This window comes from Chrysemys picta, chromosome 10, assembly GCF_011386835.1.
Source record: "Chrysemys picta bellii isolate R12L10 chromosome 10, ASM1138683v2, whole genome shotgun sequence".
Classification (NCBI taxonomy): domain Eukaryota; kingdom Metazoa; phylum Chordata; order Testudines; family Emydidae; genus Chrysemys; species Chrysemys picta.
The window spans coordinates 75,067,699-75,095,466 of record NC_088800.1 but is presented as its reverse complement, the minus strand read 5'-3'; the positions used below and the strand labels follow the sequence as shown (position 1 = coordinate 75,095,466).

Below are 27,768 nucleotides of genomic sequence, written 5' to 3'. Positions count from 1 at the left end.
TCACTGGACTAAGTATTCTCTTTTCCTGTGATTCAGGGCTAAATGGCTCCTTCCTTGGTCCACCATGGGCCACAGCTCTCTCCCCATTCATGTAGGGGTGTGAAAAGGGGACTTCCTCCTACTCTTTCTGGAAGCACCAGTCTGAGTCCCTAATTGTGTAGCCAAAATCAGGCCTCAAGCCCTCACCAATACTGTTTTACCCTATACTTTTTCCTTCATGTGCTTTGTCACTACCCTGGGTTTCTTTCACTAGGCCTCCTCCTAGGTCCTTGCCACAGCCTCTTCCAGGCTGTTTCTTCTGCTCTCTTGGTGAAGAGCCACACATCAGGTCTGATCTCTCCCCGGTTTCTCCTCTTCTGAGGAAAGGCTGCTTCTTATATTCCCTGATGCTTCTTCCCATCATGCCTTGCAGCATCATACAATTCCCAGTGTCCCTCTGGGGACTACATCTTTCAGGATTCTCTTGTTTTGTTCTGAAATGGGACCAGGCAATAACTTGATCTTTAACTTCCCTTTAAGAGCAATTACAAACCCCATAACAGGTAGTGTTATAATCGTTCTTGTTTTATAAAACACAATTGTACGATGACTTTTTGACCTACTATAGGCAAATGCACCTTGCCTCAGCTGTGGTTTGACTCCAGCTGACTTCTTTGTGTCTAGTTAAAACCCAGCAGACCTCTGTCTTCGTTCTTTAACTTGACCCCTCAGTTGCAATTTTTAGAATTGCCCAGGTCCATAGAGCTTCATTCCATCATACTGTTGCTAATCCACTTCTGAGCTAGAGCAAACGGATGCCTTTGCTAGTCATTTCATTTCTGAAAAGTGTCCTAATTCAGGATTTTATTTCATGCCTGGTATGTTAAACAGGGACCATCCAAGTGGGCTTTGTTGTTGTTGAGTGTTATAATAAAAGTCATCTCCCATGCTGAGAGGTTTCTTGTAAGTTCTTGTACAGAATTAATTTTGTTATTATGCTGGTGGGGTTCTCAGGGTTTTCATGCCCAGAGTCCTGCCTTTTTCCTATGCTCAAGTCCCTGATTTCCATGAGATTCTGCATTGCAGCCGGCCTGGGAAAACTGATTGCCGTTCTTTATGTATCACTGTTGAACAATTTGAAACATTGCCTTCCCCTTGGAGCTGAGGATACCATCAAGTGTTCCCACCAGACCAGATATTTTTATCTGAGCAACATAACTTTCCCTTACACGCCTTCCCCTCTTCTCCAAACTCCCTCCCCTCTCCCTCCTCACACACAATAGGAATGTGGAATAGAGACCATAGAGGTACCAAACATAGACCCTAACCTACCTATTATGGTACAATTATTTAAATGTAATATTAGGGGGAGATTAAAACCCCCCACAAATGGAACTTATCTCCCCCATTGTTTTTATAAGTAATATTTGTTGTTGTTGTTGAAGGTTCTTGGTTTTGTGGCATTAGAGAAAGATGAAAGACGCCCATGTTGAAATGAGTGGCTTGCTGAGGACTAACCATGTCAAAGCAATGGAGAGTACACAATAGTGTGTGGTTATCCTTCTCTTCCGCGCAACAGGATAGGGGGGGGAAAGAATGCTAACCTAGAGTTGGATCCTGTGATGTCAAAATAGCTATGGCATTTTACATCAGCTGAGAATCTGGCTCAGAGCCTAATGTTTTAGCTTAGCATTAATTATAGATCCCATGGTGGCAGCAGGTGTTATGAGACAACACAAATTTAAGAATTTAATTGTATTTGATGTTGTTTTAACTTGAGAAATTGAATGTTTACAGCACTTTATAAATCTTCAACCTTCACTTATGTTGCCTGAAGGAGGAAGAGGAGTCCGGGGGCTGCTTTTTTGTTTGTTTTAATTTACAATGCACTTCACTAAAAACTGTAGCTTTTAATTGGTCAATGTGAAGTAGGTTATCATCATAGAGTCTCTAAGTATCTCCTCCTACATCTTCCAGTGTGTGTTGTACAAAGTAAGGAGTGGAAGGCATGTCTATATAGTTGTCTGAATTTGGAAAAAAAATAGAGATGGCCTAAAATAAAGTTAGATTACAGTTTTAGTGGCAAGTAATTTTTGATGACGCTGGTTAATTCCAACAATTGGAATAAGCATGACAGATATCAAAGCCATTTCATAATTGCTGTGTCTCTTTCTATGTCTCTGGTTATAGAGGTCTTAATCGCTGTTTGTTATTGTGAATTTTAAGGATTAGTCATCCTTTGATGCTGGGTGACTCAGATGTACCATATATTTTCAAATCTTTGCATTCTAAGCCTTGCTAGAGTTATACTCTGATAGAAGAGCCGGAAACATATTGCTGTGACCCATAGTTAACCCTTCAGCAGGGCATTCTGACATGTTAGAGCCAGCTCTAAATCTTTTTGTATGGAAATCTGACAGCCTCAGAAAATGTCTTTAATGTGGACATTTTAACTACTGCATCTGTCCGTGCAGAACTATTGTTTGCTGGGTAAATGCAAACAGGCTCCAGATCTTGTTGACAAAGGGGGCTGAAATGTAGGTTTGAAATCTTGGCTCTGTTGAAGTCAGTGGCAAAACTCCCACTGATTTTAACGGGGCCCAGTATTTCACTCTAGGCTTCTGCTGCTCTCATTCAGATGTCCATTGGTCAGGTGTGTCCAGAAAGTCAAAGGATGGTTTCTGACAGCTGCGAAGTATAATCCCCCCCGCCATGTTATGAGAACGACTTGCCGCATTTGGAAAGACAGAAGGTCAATGTTTTCTCAATGCTAAGATCAAGGAGCATTAAAACTCCCAACAAACAAATCCATACACCATTAGCAAAAGGGTCTATTAAAAATTTTGGACACTGATAATTTTTAACAACCCTGCCTATTTCATTGATATATAGATTGACTGGTGCTATGTCCTCAAAGCACCACATGTGTGTCAATCATCTGAGCTGTGCATGGGATCAGAGACCCAGTCTCTCGATTTCTCTCTGTCTCTAATTTATATAAAATAATACAGTATCCGCACTATTTGGTTTCATTGCTCTCCATGACAGCCCATGTTTACAGCCCCCTACAGTCAAATGGGAGGCATATTTTGGATGTCTCCCTAATGCCGAGCAGTGTTGAAAAGCAAAGCAGCTAGAAGATTCCCCTTTGGGTGTGGTTCTTCCCTCAGCACAAGGCCCTATCTATATTGGTTTCACTCAGGTTTAATCTCAGTGGTGGTTGCACAGGGCTCTAAGAAGGTTAGGCTGGCCAGTATGGATGGGGCCAGTGCATGTTAGAAGAAGATTTAAAATCTGTGTTCTATCTTAGCTCTCTTCCTGAGCTAGAATACGGTCCATGCTAGCCCACCAAACTGTGTTAGAACCTGTTTGTACTGTACTTGTACTTGAACCTGAAATGTGCCTGGAACCTAAATGCTAGTGAAATATGTACTCAGTGTATCTGAAGAGGTAACATTTCCATACAGTAGAGAGAGAACATCAAGCAAGATGGATGTGTCTCAGCAAAGACTTTTAAAAAAGCTTTTAATCTCCTTTTCATTTTCCTCCTAGTTCTCTTTTAAAAGTAAGTGAGCTCTCATTCACCAGAGTTCCTGCAAGAAGCTTATAGGACAGAGAGAGGGCATCCCTTATGAGATATCATTGAGATCTAGGTTCTCAAACAGCACTGGTGCTTTTCCATGTCTTTGCTGTTTGCCTTAGTCTTAAAAACAATGGGTAGTTCAACATAACCCTGGTGAAATGTTGTAGAGAGAAAAATATATTAGAATCTGTAAATTCAGTGACAAATGCAGATTTGAGACTGAATATGAAACTTTACCTTGACTTAGAAAAAATCCTGAAATATAGAATTGCTCAAACCCCATGAATGGGAAATCAAGCTCTTGGGGGGGAAAACCTGGTCCGTTTGGAACTGCTGAACTTGTATAAAGGATGTGTCATGAAATAAGTAGCTGATGCTCTACTAGGTAGAGGTGGTTTATATAGATATGTACCACCTGTCTTAAGTCCTGTTAGGTATTAATGTGTCTAAGTACAAACACCATTCTTTTTTTTTAGGTGGCAAAAGTGGAATATGTTAGAAAAAAGCCAAAATTAAAAGAAGTTCTGGTGAGGTTAGAAGAGCATATGGAATGCACCTGTACATCATCAAATTCTAATTCAGATTATCGAGAAGAAGAAACTGGTACGTCATCCTTTTATTTTTGTACACATACTTTTATCAGATGGGAACTTATATTTATAGTAAAGAATATGGACCCAACCCTGTTCCCATTGAACTAAATGGGAAAGCACCCATTGACCCCACTGAGAACCCCCCCGTTTCAAAGGTGTGGAATTAAAACAGGATTTGGGTTGTATACAAGAATTTGGGTTCAAAGTTGAAATTGCAGCAGTTTTATTTAGTGCAGCCTTTAAATTAAACGTTAAATGCATAACATAAAAATCTTGCCTAACTAATTTGAAGGTTATACTACACCTCTACCTCGATATAACGCTGTCCTCGGGAGCCAAAAAATCTTACCGCGTTATAGGTGAAACCGCGTTCTATTGAACTTGCTTTGATCCACCAGTGTGCAGCCCCCCCCCCCCTCCGAGCACTGCTTTACCGCGTTATATCCGAATTCGTGTTATATCGGGTCGCGTTATATCGGGGTAGCGGTGTATTTGTGTCTTGCTGGTAAATTCTATCAAGTAATGACTCTTTTGAGATAAGAGTTAAGGCTGACAATTTACTTTACTAAAGGGAAAACTAAGTTTGAAATGAATAGAACATTTTATTTAGAAAGAATGTAATTGTTCAAAAGTAAGGAATTTTGAAATTAAGTTGCGTACTGCAGCCTTTATTCGGTTTCCATTTCTCTACCCATCTTTACAGAGATTGTTGCCAGTTGTCACGTTAAACATATGCCTGGCTTGTTGAGAATATGAATGACAGAAAAGGGGCTTTATGACTGTGTGGGGGAAGAAATGCTTACTTTCAAAGTGGCTTTCATAAAAACTATGGCCCAGGTTCTCTCCTGTACCCAGATCCACTGGTCTCAGGGGCTAGGAGGCATTCAGGAAGCTGGGTACGTAGCCAGCTGCCCAGACCTTGGCCCAGCCCTGGTGTAAATTAGAACAGCCTAGCAGTTTACTTTAAGTTTCTGGGCACCCTAAAGGGTCATACACCAGTTTTAGACTTGGTGGAGTGCAGGTGCCCCCGGGGGTGAGGCAGTCAGTGTAGCAGCTGGTGATGGTGGATAATGTAGAGGGAGGACAGGTACAGGTAGATCTTTGGCCTATCTGTGGCAGGGTTTTTTTCTGCAGTCTGTAGTAAGAACATACATGGGGTTATTGTATGATGTCTTGCCTATATCAGGAGATAAAGTAGCGTTTTCTGTTGCTGAGAAAATAGTTGGCCTGATAAACCATTAGGTTATTCCAATTTGATGCCTGTGTAACTCCATTGCAGTCAACCAAAACACAAGATGTTATAATTTCTAGATGTAAGTGGAAGGATGATCTGGTGAAGGATCAATTCCATATGGATTAGGGGACCTGATCCAAAGCCTACTGAAATCACTGGAAAGATTCCCATTGACTTCAGTGGGTTTGGGATCAGGCCCTAGCTGGTTAGCTAGTTTATAAATTTGTCTGTAGAGTTTCGGCAGGGAGAGTGGATTTCTGTACTCTATGTTAGGAAGGAGTTGGACAATGATAAACGGAGGGACGGGGTGTCTCTAGGTAGTAGCTAGCAGATGGGCAGGGTTACGGGTGAAAGCTAAGGTTGGTTCAGGAACCTTAATTTCTGATTTCCTTACTTTTGAGCATTTTATTGTTATTATTTAACTGTAACATTCATCCATTTCTCTTCCCCCCCTCCCGCCCCCCCACTTCCCATGAAAAAAATTTGCAGGCACAATTCTCTATCTGAAAGTCTTTTGTCTGACAGTTTCCTTGGTGTGGGTTTGGGGTGGCCTCTTGCTGTGGAACATTTTGGTCAATAAGCTCTGTGTGTGCCCATGGATACTATCACTGCCACAGGGACTCTGACCGGGCTGGGGGAGTCTCTCTGCCAGGAGGGATTTTTCAGAGGTTGTACTCCTATTGATTACAAAAGGCCTGATTCTCCTCTCGCTTGCACCGTATAACTCCATTGTGCCGGAGCCTCAGCTAGTGCAGATCAACTCCATTGATATCAATGGAACTGTGGCAGTTTATACCAGCTGAGGATGTGGCCCACTGACTTCAGTAGAGTTACTGCTGATTCACACTGGTGTTAGGAACAGGAGAATCAGGCCCAAAGTGTCGGAAACTTTTATAAGGAAAGTAAATAGGTGAAACTTCCCTGCTTTGGGATTTCTGACAAATAGGAAACGTGCTAAGGGTTCCCCAGGCCTGAGTTTTAGGCAAGTTTCTTGCTGCTATCTCCTCCCCGCCATGACACACCTTTGCCCAGGAGGTCCAGGCTTCCCATTTATCCTTTATATTTTTATTCTGCAGTGTAGAAGTGGGCAGCCCATTGGCCTGATGTCACTGAGGTGGGACAGCAACTGGCTGGCTATTTTTGGTGCTGGCTTTAATTTGCCTCAGTTTCCCAGCAGAGGTTACAATTTCTGTCAGATGCCTGGCTGAGACTGTAACTTGGGTGAGAGCACCTGGTGGAGGTTACCATGTCCTGCAGACCCCTGGGGAAAATTCTAATCTCTTCAGAGGACATCTCACTAGCGCAGGTACTTAGCAAATGCAAGGCTCATGAACTGCAGTTTTATATTTATTGGACTCAGAAGCTCATGTCAGCAGAATTTACCTAGCTGTTTGTCTTACAAGAGCTTTCAAGTTCTCTTGACATGCTTTGCTTTACATATAACCTCCTATAGGCCTCTCCGGGAAGTTATAATATACATGGAGAGCTGAAAAATTAGGCCTGTGCACTCGCTCTCATTGACCATCAACAGGTAACTTAAGCTGGATGATTTTAGTCCAAGCTAGTTTGAGTTATGAATGGACCAAAACATTTAGGGAAAAATTGGGGGCTTCTCATATTTTTGTAAATTGTTCTATGTTCCATACATGAAAAATCTTATCTAATCAGCCTCAACTTTCCAAAATGTTTATTGTGGACAACGACTAAGCAGTTGAATTTTCAAGGTGAAAAGCTTGTGTGTATGTGAGAAAAATGGAATGTCAGTTCAGAATCAGGCGTGTGAAGGAAATGATCAGAATGGCAGAAGACAATGATTCATATCCATAGTTATAGGTGAGAACATGTTATGGAGGGCAAGTTTAACTAAACTACAGGGACTGAAGGCAAATATTGAATACAATATGCTAACAGTAGTTACAAGGCAGATCTCTCACCACCAGCACCATCTTGGGTTACTGGAGCTTTGGTTTTATATAATTACTCTACTTATGCAAACATTATTTCAAAATCAGAAGTTATAAAGAAATACCTGTAATGCAAAAGATTGTGAGTATTCTGTGAGAGATAACAACCTGAGTGTTTATTACGTCAGTTTTCAACAAAATGCATTATCTTAGGGCTTTTTACCAGCCTGCCCTTATGTTAACAGGAAGGCCTAGGCAAACAGGTAAAAAACGGAAACGAAAAAGGTTAAAACCAACATAAAAACTACTGGAACTATTTGCTAATCAGGTAGGACCTATATGCTGAACACCCTAATGGCACAAGTAATGGAAAATGTAATCAAATATCATCACTCCAGCTTAATCACTGTTCAAAATCTTGACACTTGCTACTTCAAGGCTGCAAAGAGATTAGATGTGATTGGCTTTGATAATTCTACCTGCTTGGTATTTTCCCTTTAAGCTACACATCACCATAAGCATCTTACATTCTTCAGCTATTTCCTCCTCTTGCATTTTATTTATTTATTTATTGAGGGAGCTAATATTTAAGCTTCTTGGAAATCTCAAGTTCCATTTCCTCTGCTTTTTGTTTCATTATTGATTTCTGAAGTCTAAGCATCCCATTATAATGCATGATTGAATTGCCAGGTGACAAATGGTTTATGTTCCAAGCAGTCGGCTGTGAAAGCATAGAGTATGTATGGCAACTCTTATTACATGCATGACCATCAAACATTTTTTGGCCCGAACTGGGGACTGATTAAATATGCATCTGAAATTATCGGAATCACTGCATAATTTACAAAACAAGAGGACACCTGTTCTTCTGTAACAAGGCCCTGTATCAGAGAGCTAAGACCTTCATTGGTCTGGGGGCTTTCAGAGGAAGACTAGGATGCAAAAATAGGATGCCATCAAAATTTATAAGGTTTACAATGCAGGAAAAAAAAAAAAACAAGAAACCCCTCAATACAAAAGAGTGGCTTGATCAGCATATTAGCGAAGTTTGATGTGACAGCTGTACAGTTTCCAAATTAAATATGGATTTTATATTTCTAAAATATCTGAAGTCATATGAGCTGCAACAGTTGCAGATGATTCTAGTGTTGTGAGTGGGGTTTAATTTGAATTTGCAGTAAATGTATCTAACTGCTGGATGATGGGGAATTTAATAATTCAAGCCCTTTTTTTTATTTTATTTTTTTTGCACCTGAACTCCCAATGTCAGATTTCATTTATATGGATGTATCTTTTTGAAAGAATGCTAAACTTGATATCCTGTTTCAGATTAACAGGTATTTATTGGGAGTAGTATGATAGAAGCAAAGATTTTGTAAAATTCAACTTTAAAAGTCAGCATGTAAACTCAATCAAAACAGCATTTAGAACTTCTTGTCCCAGGTTAGTGAATTTCATGCAGAATAGTTTTTTTTTAAAGACATCTAAGAGGAAAGGTCCTGTGATTCTAATCATGGAGTTATTATATCTTTTTTCTCTCCTGCAGATGTAAGGTGAAATAAGCTAGAAAAAAAAAAAGAACTTCTCTCTGGGACATGGATGTACATGGTTTGTTACATTCCTGAACCTACTATGTATGGTGCTTTATTGACTGTATACTTTATTTGTTCTCCTATGTGAAAAAAACTGGCTGAAAAGAACACTTAATGAGAACAAAGAGACAATGTACATTTGTTTAATGTGACATCAAAGCAAGTATTGTAGCACTCTGTGAAACAATAGGAAGCTTCCCTGTCCAAAAAAACACAAAACAACGAAACAAACAAAGAAAATAAAAAGACAGTTGAATGAATGGAGGATACCAAAAGTACAAAACAAAAAACAAAAATAAAAGAGGAAGAAGAAGAAGAAAAAAAAAAAGACAAAAATCTTAAGTGAATAGTGGATTTCTGTCAGAGCAGTCAACGGTGCTTTATGTCAAGAAATGTGCCTGCTTTCTTGATGAAGATGGATGGACACAAATGGACTCCAGGCACAAAAAAGCAGGAATGTATCAAATGATCAAATGCCACGCAAACACTATAGAAACAGTACATCCTTGCTTGGTGGTGTTTTAAAGTCTATACAAAAAAGAATACCTTCTGGGGAGCCTTAAATGGATTTTTTTTTACACCATAAAGTGATTATTAAGCTTTCTTTTTACTCTTTGCCTAGCTTTTTATTATCTCTTGGACTACATTTATCAATAACACATATAGAAGACTGGTGTAACAGTAAGCAGAACACAAACATTATGGTATTTCTCCTAGTGGGATGCAAACTAATGAGATATATTAAAATAAAAATGGTATACCTATGCATAATTTTCTAGACGTTTCTTGGTTTATGTCTCCCAACCTCCCCCGTAATTTAAAGCATTTAAAAAAACCTGATGTGTGTAAACAAATCATAGGATATCCATGCAAATATCCTTTTTTTCTTTGAAACGTATGCCAGTTGCCTAATAGTGATATTGTGTTAGCAATTGCCATTCTTATCAGTATACAAATACTTTTATTTCACATGTTGGCGCTATGTGAAATGTACAAATTCTTGTATCCGCATTGTACAATGTCATTGTGGCATGGGAAAACCCTTGCTGCAAATAGTTGAACAAAACCTAAAATTCTTTATTTTTGGTAAAATGTTATGCTTTATGTGTATTCAACAGAAATATGTGTTTTGTAAAGGTGAAGTTTGTATTTTTATCTAAAATTAACAGTTTTATATACCTAAGAAAGCCTGCTATGTTTTCTTGAAGAAAAAAAAAAAGAAAAGAAAAGAAAAGAAAAAAAAAAGCATTTTGTGGTCATATTTTTGTAGTTGAATAGCCCAAATAACTTCAAAATATATTTTAAGTATAGCAGGGCAGATAAAATACTCAGGCACCAACTCCTACATTTTCAAAGTGCAGAGGAATTTAATTGTTCAACTCCTCCAGGGACTGTAATGGGAGCCACATGGCTAATTCTTGTCTGCTGCTTTGGAAATGTAGGCCTGGGCCATATATATCATGCCTACCCTGTTAGCCAAAATCACTGCCCCAGCCTGGTGGTTTAGATGATATGCCCTTTGTGTTACAGTATTTGGATTATCACATTGGACATGTAAAATAAACTACTGGGTTCTATTCTTTATGAAACATCTCCAATAAGATGAAAGATTTCGCTCTCCTTTGTACATAATGACAAAAGACAAGTCTTGAGGATAATGTGTCCACCCTGAATTAAAAGTCTCAAATGTGAATGAACTCCAGAGCTTTACGATGTAACAAAAAAAGAGAGATTTTGTTAACACATCACCCCACCCACTATAGCTATGTCCAATTTCAACCAAACAAAGCAATTTTAATGAACAGGCATTGGCTTCAATTGCTAATGCAGGGATAGCATTAGTCACTATCCTGTTTGCGATCATCTTCCCAGTGTATTACATTAAGCACCAAAACTGGAAACACATTTACTAAAACTATCTGTGCTTGTTCTTCACTAAGTGTACTGTTCACAATGTTATGCCCATGAATGTATGTGTCTGCGTTTAAAAGAAACGTGTATAAATTGTAATTTATATATTTATGTTTCGGTGGGATGTCAATAGTGTTGCTCAATTTGGTTTTTTTTTTTCTTTTGGGGGTGGTTGTCTAAAATAGCTAATGAAAAAAGAATTCATATATCTCTATTAAAATCATGTAGATGAAAAATATTATGTGACCCGCTCAGACATTGTGCAAGTTTGAAAGGATGCCAAAGTCACTTAAGTGGAATATTGCATGAGCGAATTTTTCAACTAAGGTTGCACTGGTACAATAGGGATTAATTTAAATCACTCACCTGGGCCAGATCTTCAGACAGTTTAATTTGGTGTAGCCCCATCGATTGTAATGGTGCTGTGTGTGTACACCACCTGAGTATATTTAATCCCTGATGAAAATGCAAGTACAGGCATGCATTTTCCTGGTACCAGCATAGAAATCTATTATGCCAAGTTTGAAAGGAGGAGAGAATGAAGACTGAATGAAGAACTTTCTGGTAATTATTTGTCTGAGATTTGAAATCTGTAATTCATTTTGTTACCAGGAATTAGGAGCATCCAAAGTCTTTATTTTCAAACCCAGTGTTTACATGGTTCACAGTAGCAATCATCAAAGTCTTAGGGCCAGATTCTCAGCTAGTGTAAATTGGCGAGCTCTATTGACTTCAGTTTACATCAGCTGAAGATCTGGATCAGTCTTTAAACTATTGCTGAATGTTATAATTTGTGCCATTGATTCTATTCCAGTTGAAATGTTATCTGCAAGCATTTCCAGCATTACTGTCTGTTGAATCAGTCCTCATCTATTTCTGTGATATAACAAATATAACCAGGAGGAACAGTAACATTAAGGCTTGTGACTCAAAATAGCATAAGCAAGGGACAGTAATTCAAAGTTAAGTTGGGCATTTTGAGGGCCAGATCCTCAGTTCACGTAAATCAACAGCTCCAGTGACTTCAATGGAGTTATGCCAATTTACACCACTTGAAGATCTGGTCCTCTACCCTTTACTCATCCCCTTTGGTCTCAGGTCTTGCAAGGATCTCAGATCATTGCGTATGGTTAATGTAACATCATGTTCCAACACTTAAGCACCATAGGTGAGTTTGAGAAAGAGTGTCAGACTTAACTTTGAATTTCCATGCTTTGCAATGGTTTGTTTCACCATTGTGCTGTAAATTAAACAGTTTTCTGTGCATTCACAAACATTGTGCAGTGGTGTCTTATCTCTGCTTCCTGTATCAATCCAGGAGGGAATTGTTTATGATATTGTCAGGGAAAGAGGAAGCCATGTTTTGCTTATGTTTAAATTGTAACATTCGGAATGTCACAGAAACAGGTTCAGGCACCCGGGAACCAGGAGGTATCTGATTGATGGCCTGTATTTTTGCTTTCCTGGGAGGTGGGGGATTACAGAGGGTGTAATGAAGCAGTAGGAAAAATCATTGTTATCTGGAAATCATGTCTTTATTTTTTGTAATTCTCAGTCTGAAATGTCATAGCTCTAGTGCTTGAGTTCTTCAGTGATTTCAGGATCAGATGTTCTTAGTTGACACCGCTAATACCCCCAGTCATCACCGGCTGTAGGAAACTGCTCTGATAGTCATCCTGTTTGCAGTCTTTTCTGGTTAAAGCACATGATAGTGATAGGAAGGCATTGGCCAGAAAATGTAATTCCAGCATAACTTTGGCTACAGTCACCGATTCTGTGTTTTAATACAGTTTTCTGCTGCTGTGCTTCCTCTTTCCTCAGTTGTCCTTCACCTGCTTTTGTGAATGAAATCAATTGTAACAGGGTTATCTTAACCCCTGGGTCCCCTGCTTGCGATCTCAGTTTCCCCCTTCTTTGCTACCTGCTGAATGCAGCCAACCCCACTCCACCCCATTTGGTTCAAGTAACATCCCCACCTGGGGTCTGGTTTATAAGATTTGCACAATAAATATGAGCAGTTGCTTCTTTGGGGAAGCAGTTGGTTCACAAATAAGTCCATTCCTTCTGTCCCTTTGAGTGTAGTCCTCTCTCCCCTCTTGGAACACGGTTTCACGGGGCTTGATAATCCGTCGTTCCTCGGTTTGGCTTCAGTAGTCTCTCTGCTACATGAAACTCTGCGCTTTCCTTCTAGGCTCTGCAGTACAATCCCTACTGCACTCTATATCCATTAGCCCTCTTCCTGACTACCCTAGGGAATCCCAATTCCCTGGGACTCTGTCAGGCCATGCATCTGATCCAAGTAAAGCATCCCTTTCAGATTCTTCCCCAAACCCTGGATCTCTCCTGTCTGTTATTCCTACCTAGGAGAATAGCCTTATACCTGGTTTCCTGTAGTTCACATGATTGGTGCTACTCATGTGCCCTCAGACTATAGCTTTGAGCTTTAAAGAGCCAGGCCTCGTAACAGACACCTCACTGCACATGCCTTTAAACCAGTGCTCTGTTACATAGTTACACACGTATGGGAGAAAAAGAGGCATGTTTTCACCTGCTTAGCATTAGGAAAAACGGTCTCAACAAAGAGTTCCCTGTTGCAGCCAAATTCTGATTCCAGTTACACCGGTGTAAAACGGGAATAGCGCCATTGAAGAGATGCCACATTTACTTTGCTGTAACTGAGACTAGATGGCCCCATCCTGTAGTTCAATTTGGATAAGGAACCAAAGGCATGAGGGTGGGATTTTCAAAACTGCCTCAGAGATTTGTTTCAGAGTAGCAGCCGTGTTAGTCTGTATCCGCAAAAAGAAGAACCGGAGTACTTGTGGCACCTTAGAAACTAACACATTTATTAGAGCATAAGCTTTCGTGGACTACAGCCCACTTCTTCGGATGCATATAGAATGGAACATATGTCATATGTCCACGAAAGCTTATGCTCTAATAAATTTGTTAGTCTCTAAGGTGCCACAAGTACTCCCGTTCTTCTTTTTTCAGAGATTTGGATGCTCAATTCCTCCTGGTAATTAACAGCAGTTAGGGCTCCAGTCAGCTACCTGGCTTTGAAAATCCCATCCTGGATGTTTATCTGACCACCTCTTAGGCTAAAAGTCTTGCTTTAAAAAAAGTATGTTGGGTTTCATATTTCCAGTCAAGGCAAACCATTTTTTTTGACATTTCTGCTCCTGGTCCTAGTTGATCCCAGAAGCACCACAGTCATATAGAAATGAAAAATTAGAGGGTGGGGGGAAGGAAGCAATTTTTTCAGTTCTCAGCAAAGATTCAATTGAAGGAATTGGGGGAGGGAGGGAAAGAGGCCCAATAATTCATCTCTCCCTATGCTCTATTATCTTTTTTAACTGGTAGCTGTTCTGTCCACACGTTTGTAGCAAGAATGTATTATTTATTCAAGGGCTTTTCTAGGCTACTCACTATGGTGTCTGAGTGCCTCACACCTGTTCATGGATTTCCTCTTGGAACACCCCAGTGAGATCACGAACTTTTATTATCCTATTTTAGGGGAGACTGAGGCACAGAGAAGCACCTGTGCAAAGTCACCCAGCAAGTTTATGGCACAACCTCAGGGTGTGTCATCACTGCAAGTGACAGTGTCTTTGTAGCACAGGTAAGCACGCCCATGCTAGCTTTAATTCTAGCTAGCACGGATAATAGCAGTGTAGATGTGGCTGCATGGGCTACAGTACGGATAGCACCCTGAGTACATACCTAGAGTCCCCTGAGGGCTTGAACTCGTGGTTAGCCGGTGCTGCCACATCTGCACTACTGTTGTTACTCATGTTAGCTAGATTGAAGCTAGCATGGATATGCCTGCCCATGCTACAATCACACCTTCACTTTGCAGTGATGACCCACCCTCAGACCAGATCAGTTTCCCCATCCAATGCCCTAAACCACATGGCCAGCGTTCCTTTCCAAGAACAAACCCTGTCACCCTTAAGGCTACACACTGTAGTGACTGAAGAAAATCCAGCTCTCTGCCCGTGCAAATGTACACAGTCTGTTATGCCATCATCATTTCCTGCCCATCTAAGTACTCAGCCTTCCATGACATCAAGGGGAATTACACAAGTGGAACAAATGCAGGTTCAGCAACTGTAGAATCAGATTTTATTGGAATCTACAAAGGTTTAGTAGACAGTAGTAGGCACTTTCCCCTAGCTCTTAGTCATGCACTCCCTGTATAGAGGTTGGTATCCTCCCTAAGAAATCCCTTTCTACTGTGGCTCCAATCATGAATTCCTTACACAGGCCTAGTTCAGGAAAACACTTAAGCATATGCATAAATCCATATCTATTCAGCACATTAAGCATGTGCGTAACTTTAAGCATGTACTTACGTCCCATTGGCTTCAGATAAGGCTATGGTTGTGCTTTAGTGCTCGTCTGGAATAGGTGTGAATCGGGACCACAACAATTCCAGGATTGAGCCCTTTGTGCCCTTAATGTATTGAGGTATGTTGTAAATTAAATAACGCCAAATATGGAGCAACAAGGCCTCTATGAATAAGAGAAAGAAAATAAGAGTATCTTCAATAAGAGAAATCTGTGAGACGTCCCCACAGTGTTTGACATGCTTTAAAAAATAGTTTCTATCCCTTGCTGTACATACGACCATCTTAACATCTGCAGTGATGGCATTTAAAGTGATTCTTGCTCATACACCTAAAGCATGACATTTGAAAACACAGGTTATTTCGATAGCTAAGCCAAATTTGAGAAACATTCAGCTCCAGATGAAAAAGTTAAGGTTGAGATAATCATTGTCAAATTTTAAAACATATACTTCACTCATCCAATGTGTATTAGTATGTCCATTAAAGCCAAACATATCTGATGGGACAGAAATTTTGGGCAAAAGTTTTTTTTTTTTTTAATTGTGAAATTTTATCTGTCCCCTTACTCAGCTCCAATTATTTGATATGTAAGGAAAAGAAATTTGTGTAAATTATGTATATAACTAGCTCAGAATCATCATGATACACATAGACGGATATGACTATGTCGCCTTGAATTGCTACAATATTTGAGGGGAATATTAAATCAGTTGTAAATTAAAAGGACAACTCATAGGGTGAAGTGACTTATTTTCCTTGCATAATGTCTCTATGGTTATGGTGTGTTCCGTCGCCGCTTGCCCAAAAAATTATATATGTGTTTTTTTCCCTTTTATTATTGATTCTTTAATGTATAATTCCCATGTATTGCTGCTTGTTACTATGCAAAACAGTCTGTGTATCATACATTTATGGACACATGCTGCTCTGTAAAATGAGAAAAGCATTAGCAACATTATTCCTCTCTGTCAGTTTTCCACATAGGATTTTATCTTATGAGCCTTGGAGTAGCAATGCTACCTAGCATCTTACAATTTTTTACTGCTTAATTAATCCTAAAATGTGGTAGGCAGGTATTATCTCCTTTTTTATAGGTACTGAAGGTGAGACAGGAAAATTAAGTGTCTTCCAAGGTCACAGAAGGAAGTTAGTGACAGGACTAGGGGCAGAACTCAGGAGGTCCTGGCTCCTACTCCTGTGAGAAGGCTACTAGACCATGCACACAATCCTGGCCTTCCTGAAGTCAATGGGAATTTTGCCATTCACTTCAGCAGGGCCAGGATTTCACCTCATGTCTCTTTCTTACTAAGGCTATTTCTTCTAGTCTTAGTCTGAGGCCTTGTTCACGCTATGGGGGTAAGTCGACCGAAGTTACACAACTCCAGCTATGTGAATAATGTAGCTGGAGTCGATGTAGCTTAGGTCGACTTTCTGCAGTGTCCACACTGCCACTCTCCCATCGATTTACCTTACGCTTCTCGTTCCGGTGGAGTACCAGAGTTGATGGGAGAGTGATCTGCGGTCGATTTAGCGGGTCTTCACTAGACCTGCTAAATCAACCCCCGGTGCATCGATCGCTGCAGTGGCAATTCCCAGTAAGTGTAGATATGCCCTGAGTATAAATACAGAGGAATCAAGTCATTAGTTGTGTTCCATTCATTAGCAGGCAGTTGAATCTTGGTTAGTTTGGTTTTCAGATGTCTAGAGCTTTCTGAATGGATTAACCTTTGCTCACACAAACTTTCCTTAATGATCTCAAATAAAAAATAAATATGACAAAACAGACATGTCAATAAATGTGCCTTTTTTAAGCTCTGGAAAATGTGAAATATCTAGATGCCTAAATCTTCAAGTGACTAGTGATTTTGGGTGCCTCAATTTTGAGATGCTAAACTAGAGACACCACAAGAAGCTCAATTTTCAGAAAGGGCTGAGTTTCTATCCTTGGAAATCTGTCCCCTTTAAGGTGTCTCAAGTTGGACATTCAAAAATCAAGGCCTCCAATATCAGTAGTCACTTTTGAAAAAGTAGGCAAGCTTTTAGGACCAAATTTTCAAAGGTGTAGATAGGTGACTAGTGGGATTTTCAAAAGCACCTAGGCATTTGAAATCAATAGGAAGTAGGTATCTAGGTACATTTGAAAATCCTGCTAGGTGTCTACTTACATGTTTAGGTATCTAAATACCTTTGAAAATCTTGCCCTTAGTACATTTAGCAGCTGGAAAAGAATCTGTTTGGAAAATACAGTATATCTAATGATCATTCAGTGGCCAGAAAGTAGCTGTTTGTAAAATGTGTTAATGTTTAGAGCTTCTCAGCAGTTAATGATCATTGTCCATAGACCATAATTCTTGAATACACGTATTTCACTTATCATATATATCAGGGCTGGGATGAACTTTGAAAGTTCTGAAAATGGGACACTCCTTAGCTTAAAGATAGCTGGATGTTCTTGTCACTGATCAACCAATTACTCATGTAAAGGGCCAGATCCTAAACTGGAGTAAATTGACATAAGTCCACTGACTTCAATGGAGATGAGGTTTATACACTCTGAGGATTGGGCCCAAAGACTGTAATACTCTTGAAATGATTCCGATAATGATTTCATTTTTCGCTACTAGGATTTCTGTAAAAATAGATTCTATTCCCAGAGCAGCTAAAATAACTTAATCAGAAGAGGCCATTTCCCACAGAGACTCATCCCCACTGGAATTCGCATGTTACAAGACTGATAATCCGGATGTGAAAATGTGCTATTACAAAACCAAACCCAACAGCTTTGTTTAGAGAGGCCTCTGACCTGTTAAAAATGCCAAGTATTCGTTATCAGACTTTGCCTTGACAATCATTGGGTAGAATTACTCATTAAAACTGGTCCGTTTGCTTGCCAGGGTAGCAGTAGTAAACTCTATGCATCCTTTGTTCCACCACGTGTAGCAAGAGTTTATTCACGTACAGCGGGATCCTGTGTGGGGCTGAGGGTCTTATCTCCCATGCAAGTCACATTCAAACTTGGAGGCAGTCTCTGACATCAATGGAACACCCCATCCTGCAGCAAAGCTCAACCAGAATCTGTGGATGCTTCTGGCTGAGATTTCCAAAGGATTTGGACATCCAGTTCCCATTCGTTTTAGTGGGATTTAAAAGTCCCAGATGGTTTTGACATTCACAGCCTGCGTGTGAGCAATGGAGACCAATCGTGGCCCTACTTAAGACAATATGAATGGTGGAGAAGGGACGGGCTCTAGTTTAGTCTCTACTCTTCAGTCAAGCTGATTCCCAGCAGTAACATGAAAAGTCATGATTACATACCCAACTTACCATTGTTATAGCTACAGGTTTACAGCAGCCCACTGACATATCAAATGTGGCATCCTCACTGATTAACTATGTTTGTATTTAACATATGAAATAGACAGTATTGCGGACCAAGCTGGGAGGGGTTGCAAGTGCTATGGAGGATAGAATTAAAATTCAAAATGATCTGGACAAACTGGAGAAATGGTCTGAAGTAAATAGGATGAAATTCAATAAGGAGAAATGCAAAATACTCCACTTAGGAAGGAACAATCAGTTGCACACATACAAAATGGGAAATAACTGCCTAGGAAGGAGTACTAAGGAAAGGGACCTGGGGTCATAGTGGATCACAAGCTAAATATGAGTCAACAGTGTAACACTGTTGCAAAAAAAGCAAACATGATTCTGGGATGAATTAGCAGGAGCGTTGTGAGTAAGACACGAGAAGTAATTCTTCAACTTTACTCCACGCTGATACGGCCTCAACTGAAGTATTGTGTCCAGTTCTGGGTGCCACATTTCAGGAAAGATGTGGACAAATTGGAGAAAGAAAGCCCAGAGAAGAGCACAAAAATGATTAAAGGTCTAGAAAACATGACCTATGAGGGAAGATTGAAAAAATTGGGTTTGTTTAGTCTGGAAAAGAGAAGACTGAGAGGGGACATAATAACAGATTTCAAGTACATAAAAGGTTGTTGCAAGGAGGAGGGAGAAAAATTGTTCTTCTTAACTGCAGAGGATAGAACAAGAAGCAATGGGCTTAAATTGCAGCAAGGGAGGTTAAGGTTGGACGTTAGGAAAAACTTCCTAACTGTCAGGGTAGTTAAGCACTGGAATAAATTGCCTAGGGAGGTTGTGGAATCTCCATCTTTGGAGACAAACACTGTCAGGGATGGTCTAGATAATACTTAGTCTTGCCATGGGACTGCACTAGATGATCTGTTGGGGTCCCTTCCAGTCCTACGATTCTGTATAACATGCTTCCACTCTTTATATGATTTATCCTGTGAAGCTCTGTACATATCATGCACGGGAGTGAGAAAAATATACAGGGCCAGACTTTCATTAAAAACCGTATGCATGTGCAAAATGGTTCATTTGCATGCATGTGTCCGTCCACACAGAACCTGGATTCATATTTTAGAATGCTAGCTGCAAAATCCAACCCTGCAAACACACACATACTTCACTTCATGCCTATTATTATTATTAATTTCTATTACCGCAGCATCTAGGAGTGCTAGCCATGGACCAGGATCCTACTGTGCTAGGTGCTGGTACAAACACAGAAGAAAAAGACATGCCCTGTCCCATGAGGCTTACAATAAAATGATCGTTGTATTGATTTCAATGGAACTATTCAACTATTCCCATGTATTGGCAGGCTCAGGGTCCAAGTCCACTGTCCTGCAGAACCTTATACCTGTGGGGATTCTGTGCAAACTTAAAGCCCTTCTCACCGATTCCTTTAGGGGGACTGGAGCCTAAAGCTGTCCTCTCTTTGCAACCCCTCTAGGAACGCAGCAGTGCAGATACAGATTCTGATCCTACAAGCTGCTCTGTGAGAGTGGGCCCTTGCCTCCAGCTGTACAGTTTGCAGCACTGGGCCCATACCATGCTCTCGCTAAAGGTGACTCTCTCCAAGGCTTCACCTTCAGGTGAAGGCAGCATGTGTTGGTAGAGTTTGCACATGCTTATGACAGCAGCTGAGAATCAAGCCCCGTAGGTGGCCTAGTCCCACCTACATCAAAATAAATTGGAGTTTTGTCGTAGGTTTTCCTGAGATCAGGAATCCCATTAAAATAGGTCATCAGAATATGAATTCTGTCTCGATGGCATCTGTTTCCCATAGGTATAACAAATTACTGATGTAGTTTACGTAATGAATCACAGATAGTCGATATGCCCCTTGTGCCATTCATACCTTTTCAGTATATGGTAGCTGTTGCAAATGTCACCTTTTAAACAATATTTTCAAACCATGTTCAATGATACACACAAATATATGTTTCTCTTGCATGTGCTTTAGAAGAGCGTAACCTAACAGCCAATGTCTCTTTACAACAAGAAGCACAGCTGTCCACACTGAAATCCCAAAACTAGGAGTGTGTAGCTAACTTTAGTTTCAGAACACCACAGATGTGGTGTGCACTAATTTAATTGCGTACCTGGAGTTTAGTGGGCGCAAAAGTTGCTTCTTGGCTACTTAGATACATGTAGGCTGCGATTCAGCAAGGTATGTAATCAAAAGCCTAATTTTAAGCATGTGGGTAGTCCCTCTGAAGTACTCATTTGCTTAAAGTTAGGCATGGTCTTAAGCATCTTGCTGGACTGGGTCCATAAAGAGCCTGCTTTGATAATACCATGTGTGCAGGGCTGGCGCTTCCACTAGGCGACCCTAGGCGGTCGCCTAGGGCGGTAGGATTTGGGGGGCGGCATTTTGCCGCCCTCGGCGGAAATTCGGTGGCGGGTCCTTCACTCGCTCTGGACCCGCCGCCGAAGTGCCCCGAAGACGCGGAGTGCAAGGAACCCCGCCGCCGAATGCTGTGAGGAGGAGCGCTGCCGCCCAGGGCGGCAAAAACCCTGGCGCTGCTTCTGCATGTGTGCTTAATATTCTCCTTTTGTGCATGCACAGGCTGATGCTCAGTATGCAAGTGGCATGTAACCTTTTGAAAATCTGTCCCATAGTGTCTGGTGAATGCATAACCACTTAGTGGCCTAATATCAGTGAGCTGGGCTGCAACATAAAGCATCCAGCAATGTTGGCCTTTTCAAGCCCCACCAAAGACTCCCTACCTTGTTTTCCTTGGCATGTTTCTTTATTACAGTGAGTGTAAAAATAACACACATTTTAATAGGTGGGAAATTAACCTGATCATATCATCTTAATTGCTTTCTAGAGTTTAATTAAGAAAACGGTTGCCAACACTGATCTTATATTTTGCAGCACTAGCAGGGATGAAGAATCCTTACAGTGACTTCAAAAGAATTTTCAAGCTAGGTCTATAAAGCAGGAAAAGCTAAAACCTGAGGTGGAAACTTCTCACATACTTTATAGCTCATTAGTTAAAGAGAATACATTGTTCTATAGAATATTAATGAATTGCTCAAGAGGAGGGTTCCAAAGGCAAAAATTACATCTTCTGGGCTTTAAAGAAAGATATGAGGGATTTTTGTTTGTTTAGATATTACGATGATGATGATGATGATGATGATGAGAGAGATAGATAATCATAGCTCCCCCCAAAACCACCTTTGTAATTATCAAAACCTGGCACCTTTGCTGTCAGTTTCACCAGGAAAGTCTATGACTGAATGGGTCTAGAGATTAGAATACCCTCTGACCACAAGTAGAGCCCTGCGCGGATACAAAATTTGTATCCACATCTGATCCACAAACATGCTCTGCAGATATAGAGTGGATAGTCATAGGCTACATCTACACTACAGGGGGGGGTCGATTTAAGATACGCAAATTCAGCTACGCGAATAGCGTAGCTGAATTCGACATATCGCAGCCGACTTACCCCGCTGTAGGGACGGCGGCAAAATCGACCTCTGCGGCTCCCCGTCGACGGCGCTTACTCCCACCTCCGCTGGTGGAGGATCGATTCGGGGATCGATTGTCACGTCCCGACGGGACGCGATAAATCGATCCCCAAGAGGTCGATTTCTACCCGCCGATTCAGGCGGGTAGTGTAGACCCAGCCATAGATTTGCAGGCTCTAGATATAAAATTTAGATTTGCATCCATCTGTGATCTGCAAACATGGTCCGCAGATATAAAGTGGATATCTGCAGATTTGCAGTGCTCTAACCACAAGTCCTTATCCTCTGCATCAGGGCTGAGTCACATTAAGCGGGAAGCCTAGAAGTGTTTACAATTGCAGCCTTCACTGCATCTGTTCTGTGACTTATGAACTTCAGTCTTCAGAGCTGTCAATTCAGTATCTGTCAACAGATGAAGGATGGTCTTGTGTTTAATGCATTGGACTGGGACTCCAGAGAACTGGATTCAACTCCTGGTTGTGCCTCAGACTTCTTGGGCGACCTGGGAAAGTCACTTAAGCAATCTGTGCCTCGGGTCCCTATCTATAAAATGGGCACAAATAACACTTCTTCCCCCCCCCCCCCACCCTTTCTATCTCTTGTCTATTTATACTGTAGGTTTTTTGGGTCAGTGACAATCTCTTACTAGGGTATCTATAGCAGCTAGCACAATGGGGTTCTGTCTTGGAAGCTATAGGTGCTACTGTAATATAAACAAATAATAAATAATAATAATAACGATGCCATCTATAAATCAAATGGCTACTCCCTTCAGAAACAAAGAAAGTTGGGAAATGTGACCAAAAGAATGGTGATCATCAATTGTTTTTCATAGAAATACTTCATTGAATGTATCATTTTAAAGATCTAAAGTTTCAGGTACTACCCATGAAACTTTAATATTTCCCACTGTCTGCCCTCTGAAAGAGGCGTAGTTCCCTCAGTTTGTTTTACCACTATCCTGCCCACTCCATCCACCCCGTCATGGTCTGTTGAACTTTCATTGTGTTTTCAGTCTAATTTTAGACTAAGTCCCTGAAGATAAGAATCTTGGGTAAAATTTTTGAAAGCACCTAAGTCTCATTTGCAAAAAGTGGCGTAGGTTTCTAAGGCTCAGAAGTACCTAGGTGCTCTTGAAAATCCCACTAGATGCCTATCTGCATTTTTAAATATCTTTAAAATTCTGGTCTTATTGAAGGTCAATAGGAATCAGGCTTCTGAGTGCCTATGTCACGCTTGAAAATGGGGCTCAGGCTCCTAAGAGATTTAGATGCTTTTGAAAACATCACCCCTTGTCTTTATATTCACCTTATAGTCGCCTGGATTTGCTGCATAAGTAATAATGACAAACAATTAGCTAAACCGCTTTATTGATCTCTTCTCTGTATGCGTATTTCATGGTTGATACTCTAGGTCAGATGGTGTCCATTATGGCCTTAGGTGCCTGACCTCGTGAGGAAAAAAACCCTGTCCTTTCTTAAGGTTGTAACAAGTGTAACAAGCCACTTATTTTTAACTAGCCATTTTAACAAGCCAGTCAATGACAACTGCTTAGGACCAGGGATGGACTCAGAAAAGCCTCCTTGCTTCTCTAGCAGGTACGAAAGGTAGCTGGGTACATCTGGTGGGTTTGGGGGAATATGTGGCGGAGCAGATTGTTAATGTGATTTTCCATAACTTTCCTTGCAGCTGCATTTTTGAGGAGAGAGAGAGAGAGAAACAGAGAGGCTTGCAGTAACTTGTTGTGCTGTCATAAATGCTACAGCCACCATCTGTTTCCAGACTACAACTTGAAAGAAAACCAAGCAGCAATCTCATAATTCACGTGAACGTTTTACACTTGTGAACCCTTCCTGACCTTTGTCTGATAATGAAAGGAGCATGCAGCATCTACGGTTTGGATTTATCCTGCAAGTATTAGTGTTTATTTGTATGTGTTTCTTTTGAAACATGTTTCTTCATGGGCCCTTTAAAAAAAAAGTTCTCAGGAAGGCAAAGCAGAGAAACTGCATAGTCAAAATGCACTCAAGGCTAAATCGTGACTGCATTGAACTTAATGGCAAAACTCCTCAAGATGAGAACATTTTAACATCTCTCACTCATGTCTGTGTTGGTTATTTGTTGCTTAAAGAAGGGAATAAATTTGAAAATGAAATTACAGGTTGTAATAACTGCCATTTTTCAAAGTCTTCTGGAGAAAAAACATGCCTTGTGCTGTTCGACCTGCTGCTGGGGTTGCACATTTGAAACCAGCAAAATCAGACATGGTCGTCCATTAATGGCTGGACCCTGATGAAAACAAGTTTCTTTGCTAATTTTGATTTGAGCCTGGTCCTCTGTGGGATTATGATATCACCTGCTATCTAATGACGTGCCCAGATTCAACACTAGTGCATAGAGGGGACAAAATTCTTGACAATTACTTTTGTGAATGATAGCTGTCTATGTCTCGTGCAGTGCCAAGAGGTCTGGTATTCAGGTTGGGATCATTTCACTCATGGAAATATTGTTGAACTGCAGTCTGTGAATTAGGATTAGCCTCATTCTAGGATTCCTTCTCAAATCTTCTGTTCAGCAAAAACGAGAAGAAATGCTACGTCTACTTCCTGCCTCTTTTGTTTGGTTACAGGCAGCACAGCTCCATATCCTGTCCTATACAAGAGGATAGACTTGATGATCTTATGGTCCCTGACTTTAAACTCTATGAATCTATTATTGTTATTATCTTGATTGCATTGTGAGTCACTTGGACTGGCAGAAGATAAAAGATTACTTCTTATCTTCCACAACCAGCTGACCTTTAAATCCTAGCACAGGTACATGGGGAGGACAGCACATTTGAAGCGTCCAACACAAAGCCAATGATATAGATGTTGTTGTCATATAGATGGTTAAAAGCTGTCCGCAAAGGGCATTATCAAGGGATGAAACTTCTAATGGGACATCAACTCAATCAGTATTCTCTCATATTAGGGAAGAAAATATAGATCAGAAGGATTGATTTTGAGCAGTGAAGACATGTGTTGCCTGCAGAGATGGCCTTTGCAAATCTTCCGGTGCCTCCACAATAGCATGTCATGGCATGATGGGCCACTCTTTGCTCAGGTAAATGTTGGGGGTGAAATCCTGGCCCTGGTGATGTCACTGATGAAACTCCATTGATTCCCAATAGGGTAAAGATTTCACCTTGGATGATTAGCACCAAACGACCTTTCTGCTCTCAAAAGCCCAGTTAAGGGCTTGCTGCTGTTGGACTCTGAGTCCTAGGAGTGCTATTAATGGCTATCCTGAGGCATATTGATGTTGGATGAGATTTGGAAGTACAGTAATAAAGAACTACCTACAATTACATATCTCTGTGACATTTTCCTATGGGATTAAGGAGCCCTGAGGACTTTATTTTGCCTATGGCCTGGTCTACACCTAAAACTTAGGGGTCAACTTAGCTATCTTGCTCAGGGCTGTTAAAAATTTCATGCCCTGGGAGACAGGTTGACCTAAACCCCACTGTAGATGCAGCTAGGTTAATGGAATATTTATAAGCGACTGCCTCTTGGAGAGGTGGATTACCTACACTGACAGACAAAACCCCTTCCCTTGATATAGGAAGCATCTTCACTACGGCGCTACAGTGGCCCAGCTGCAGCTTCATAGATGTGCTGCTGTAGCTGCTGTAGTGTAGACATACCCTAATTCTTTATTGGAGTTAAAAACAACCACCAGGAGGGTGTAGGAAGGAGTCAGAATAAACAGTCCCACCTTCATTTTATAGCGCCATCTGCTTTATTTTATTGTTCATTACAGCATCCTGCAGGATTCATTTCCTGTTGCAGTCCCACCCTCCACTCTTTAAGTTACGCCCACTTAGCAAAGTGCTGCCACCTGCCATTTATATCACCTCTGAACTGGGCAGTGTGTGTGTGTGTGTGTGTGTGTGTGTGTGTGTGTGTGTGTGTGTGTGTGAGAGAGAGAGAGAGAGAGAGAGAGAAGTGGGGGCTGGTGAAAGGCAGTAGCAGAGAATGCCTAACATGAAATTCTCATTAGCAGGATTTGCACTTTTTATACGCATGCTCAAACAGAAGCACAACAGAACTGAATTATTACTCCATATTCCTTCTTTTCTTATTATTACCTTACGATCTGTATTCTTCCAACACTGTTGTGACATTTCCCCCCTAAATTTAGGTGATCCAGAGGCTAAGAAACAAATACCAATAAATGAAACATAGTTCACAGCCAAAAAACATCCTGAGTTAGGCCTCTGATGGACAGAGAGATGGACAACAGGTTCCAGAGAGGAGGAAGAATGATAAAAGCCTTCAGGGAAAACTCTAAAGAGAAACTGAAAATAAGAGAGAGGGAGAAAAGCAAGGAGGAGGGAAAACAAGGGAGCCATTTTCCCTCGTTTCCTTTCATTCTCAGGATTTTGAAAGTATTTGTCCATTTCAGAATGACTGAGATGCTGCCAAGCCCGACCACCCTTTCCATTGGGAAACTGGCCCTTCTGAAAGCCTCGGTGCCTTGAATGCTATATCTTTCTCTTTGTGGCCTGTTTTTGTTTTGTAGCACTTGCAAGACAGTTTTCAATTTCACTGCATATCAAAGCAACTATATTTTGTTGCAGTGCATTTGGAGAGACAGATGTCTCCAAAATTCAGCTATAATGAAAGAATTGAAAATAAAGGCCCATTTTATCAGCATACACAAATGTCTGCCCTTTATTTAATCAGAATTTCACGCATTCGGTATTCACTATGTTGCATTCATATTCCACTGGCTTGTCTCTAGTGCTCCTGGAAGCAGGAATTTCATTCTGTAACTAAAAAGCATGTTACCCTTCTGCTGTTTTGATGGTATGGCATATATAAATCCTACAGCTCCTTCCTACAATCACGAGTAACGCGAACTATCATATCTATTTCACAAAGAAAACTGTATTTAGCATCAGACCAAGGACACACAACAATGGAAGAGAGTAACCTTTCCCCTTTTCAAATGGTCTCTGAAATTCAGGCATCTGTTATAACCATTGAGGTCTATAGATGAAAAGCACTACATAAGAAATAAGTATTAATTATTATTGTTACCCCTTTTGACTTGAGGATCAGTCAATAGTCAGGGCTCTCCCACAGGTCCTGATCCAATAGGCACCCACCAGATCAGGCCCCATTCAAAAGTTGGAGGAGAAGCCCTCCTTATAAGATTTAGCCTGGTGGTCAGGGTATTCACCTTGGATATAGGAGACCCAAGTTCAATGCCCCCCTCCCTGGCAGAGAGGGAGAAAAGATTGAAACTGGGGATTCCCATCTCTCAGGAGAATTCTCTAAACACCAGGCTTTGGGATAGTCTGGTGTGGGACTCCACCAGTATCCCCTGTTGAAAGTCTGCCACTGTGGACAAAGTGAGGAAAGAATGATTGGGCCAGCAAGAGAGAAAACGACTCTTTTATATGCCAGTGGTTCGGGCACCCACCTGGCGGCAGGAGACCCTGCGTCCTGTCTCCCTGCTCTAATCACTCTTTCATTATTTAACCACAGCTGAACAGCTTCAGCAGGAGAGACTGAGAGTGCTCCACATTTAGACAATCTGATAACTCAGTGGCTAGAGCACTCTCCCGACAGGTGGGAGACCCCAGTTCCCATCCTTCCCCTGCTCTGCCACAGAGGGGGGAATTGAACCTGGGTGCCCCACGTCTAAACCACTGTGCTCTAATCCGTGGTCTAAAAGTTATAAGGCAGGCACCTTCACCTCCTCTGGCTGTTTTGTGT

The 27,768-nt window shown here is 41.0% G+C and overlaps 1 protein-coding gene across 6 annotated transcripts in view; it reads left to right on the top strand.

Annotated features, from left to right (window-relative positions):
* The window catches only part of PDGFA (platelet derived growth factor subunit A), a 44,065-nt gene extending 20,219 nt beyond the window's left edge, over window positions 1-23,846 (top strand). Inside the window, exons 5-8 of one of the 6 annotated variants that reach the window (XR_002888276.3) lie at window positions 4,039-4,165; window positions 7,539-7,621; window positions 8,623-8,736; window positions 8,840-10,072. Coding sequence is in view for 4 of the 6 variants with exons in the window: in XM_042853176.2 (XP_042709110.1) it covers window positions 4,039-4,165; window positions 23,690-23,820 (258 nt within the window). In the remaining 2 variants the exon portion in view is untranslated. Of the gene's footprint in view, window positions 1-4,038; window positions 4,166-6,465; window positions 6,696-7,538; window positions 7,622-8,622; window positions 8,737-8,839; window positions 10,904-23,689 lie in introns of those variants that run through there. The other 5 variants (XR_508312.4, XM_005289160.5, XM_042853176.2 and 2 more) reach the window with 5 other exon arrangements.
* Window positions 23,847-27,768: the final 3,922 nt, after the last annotated feature.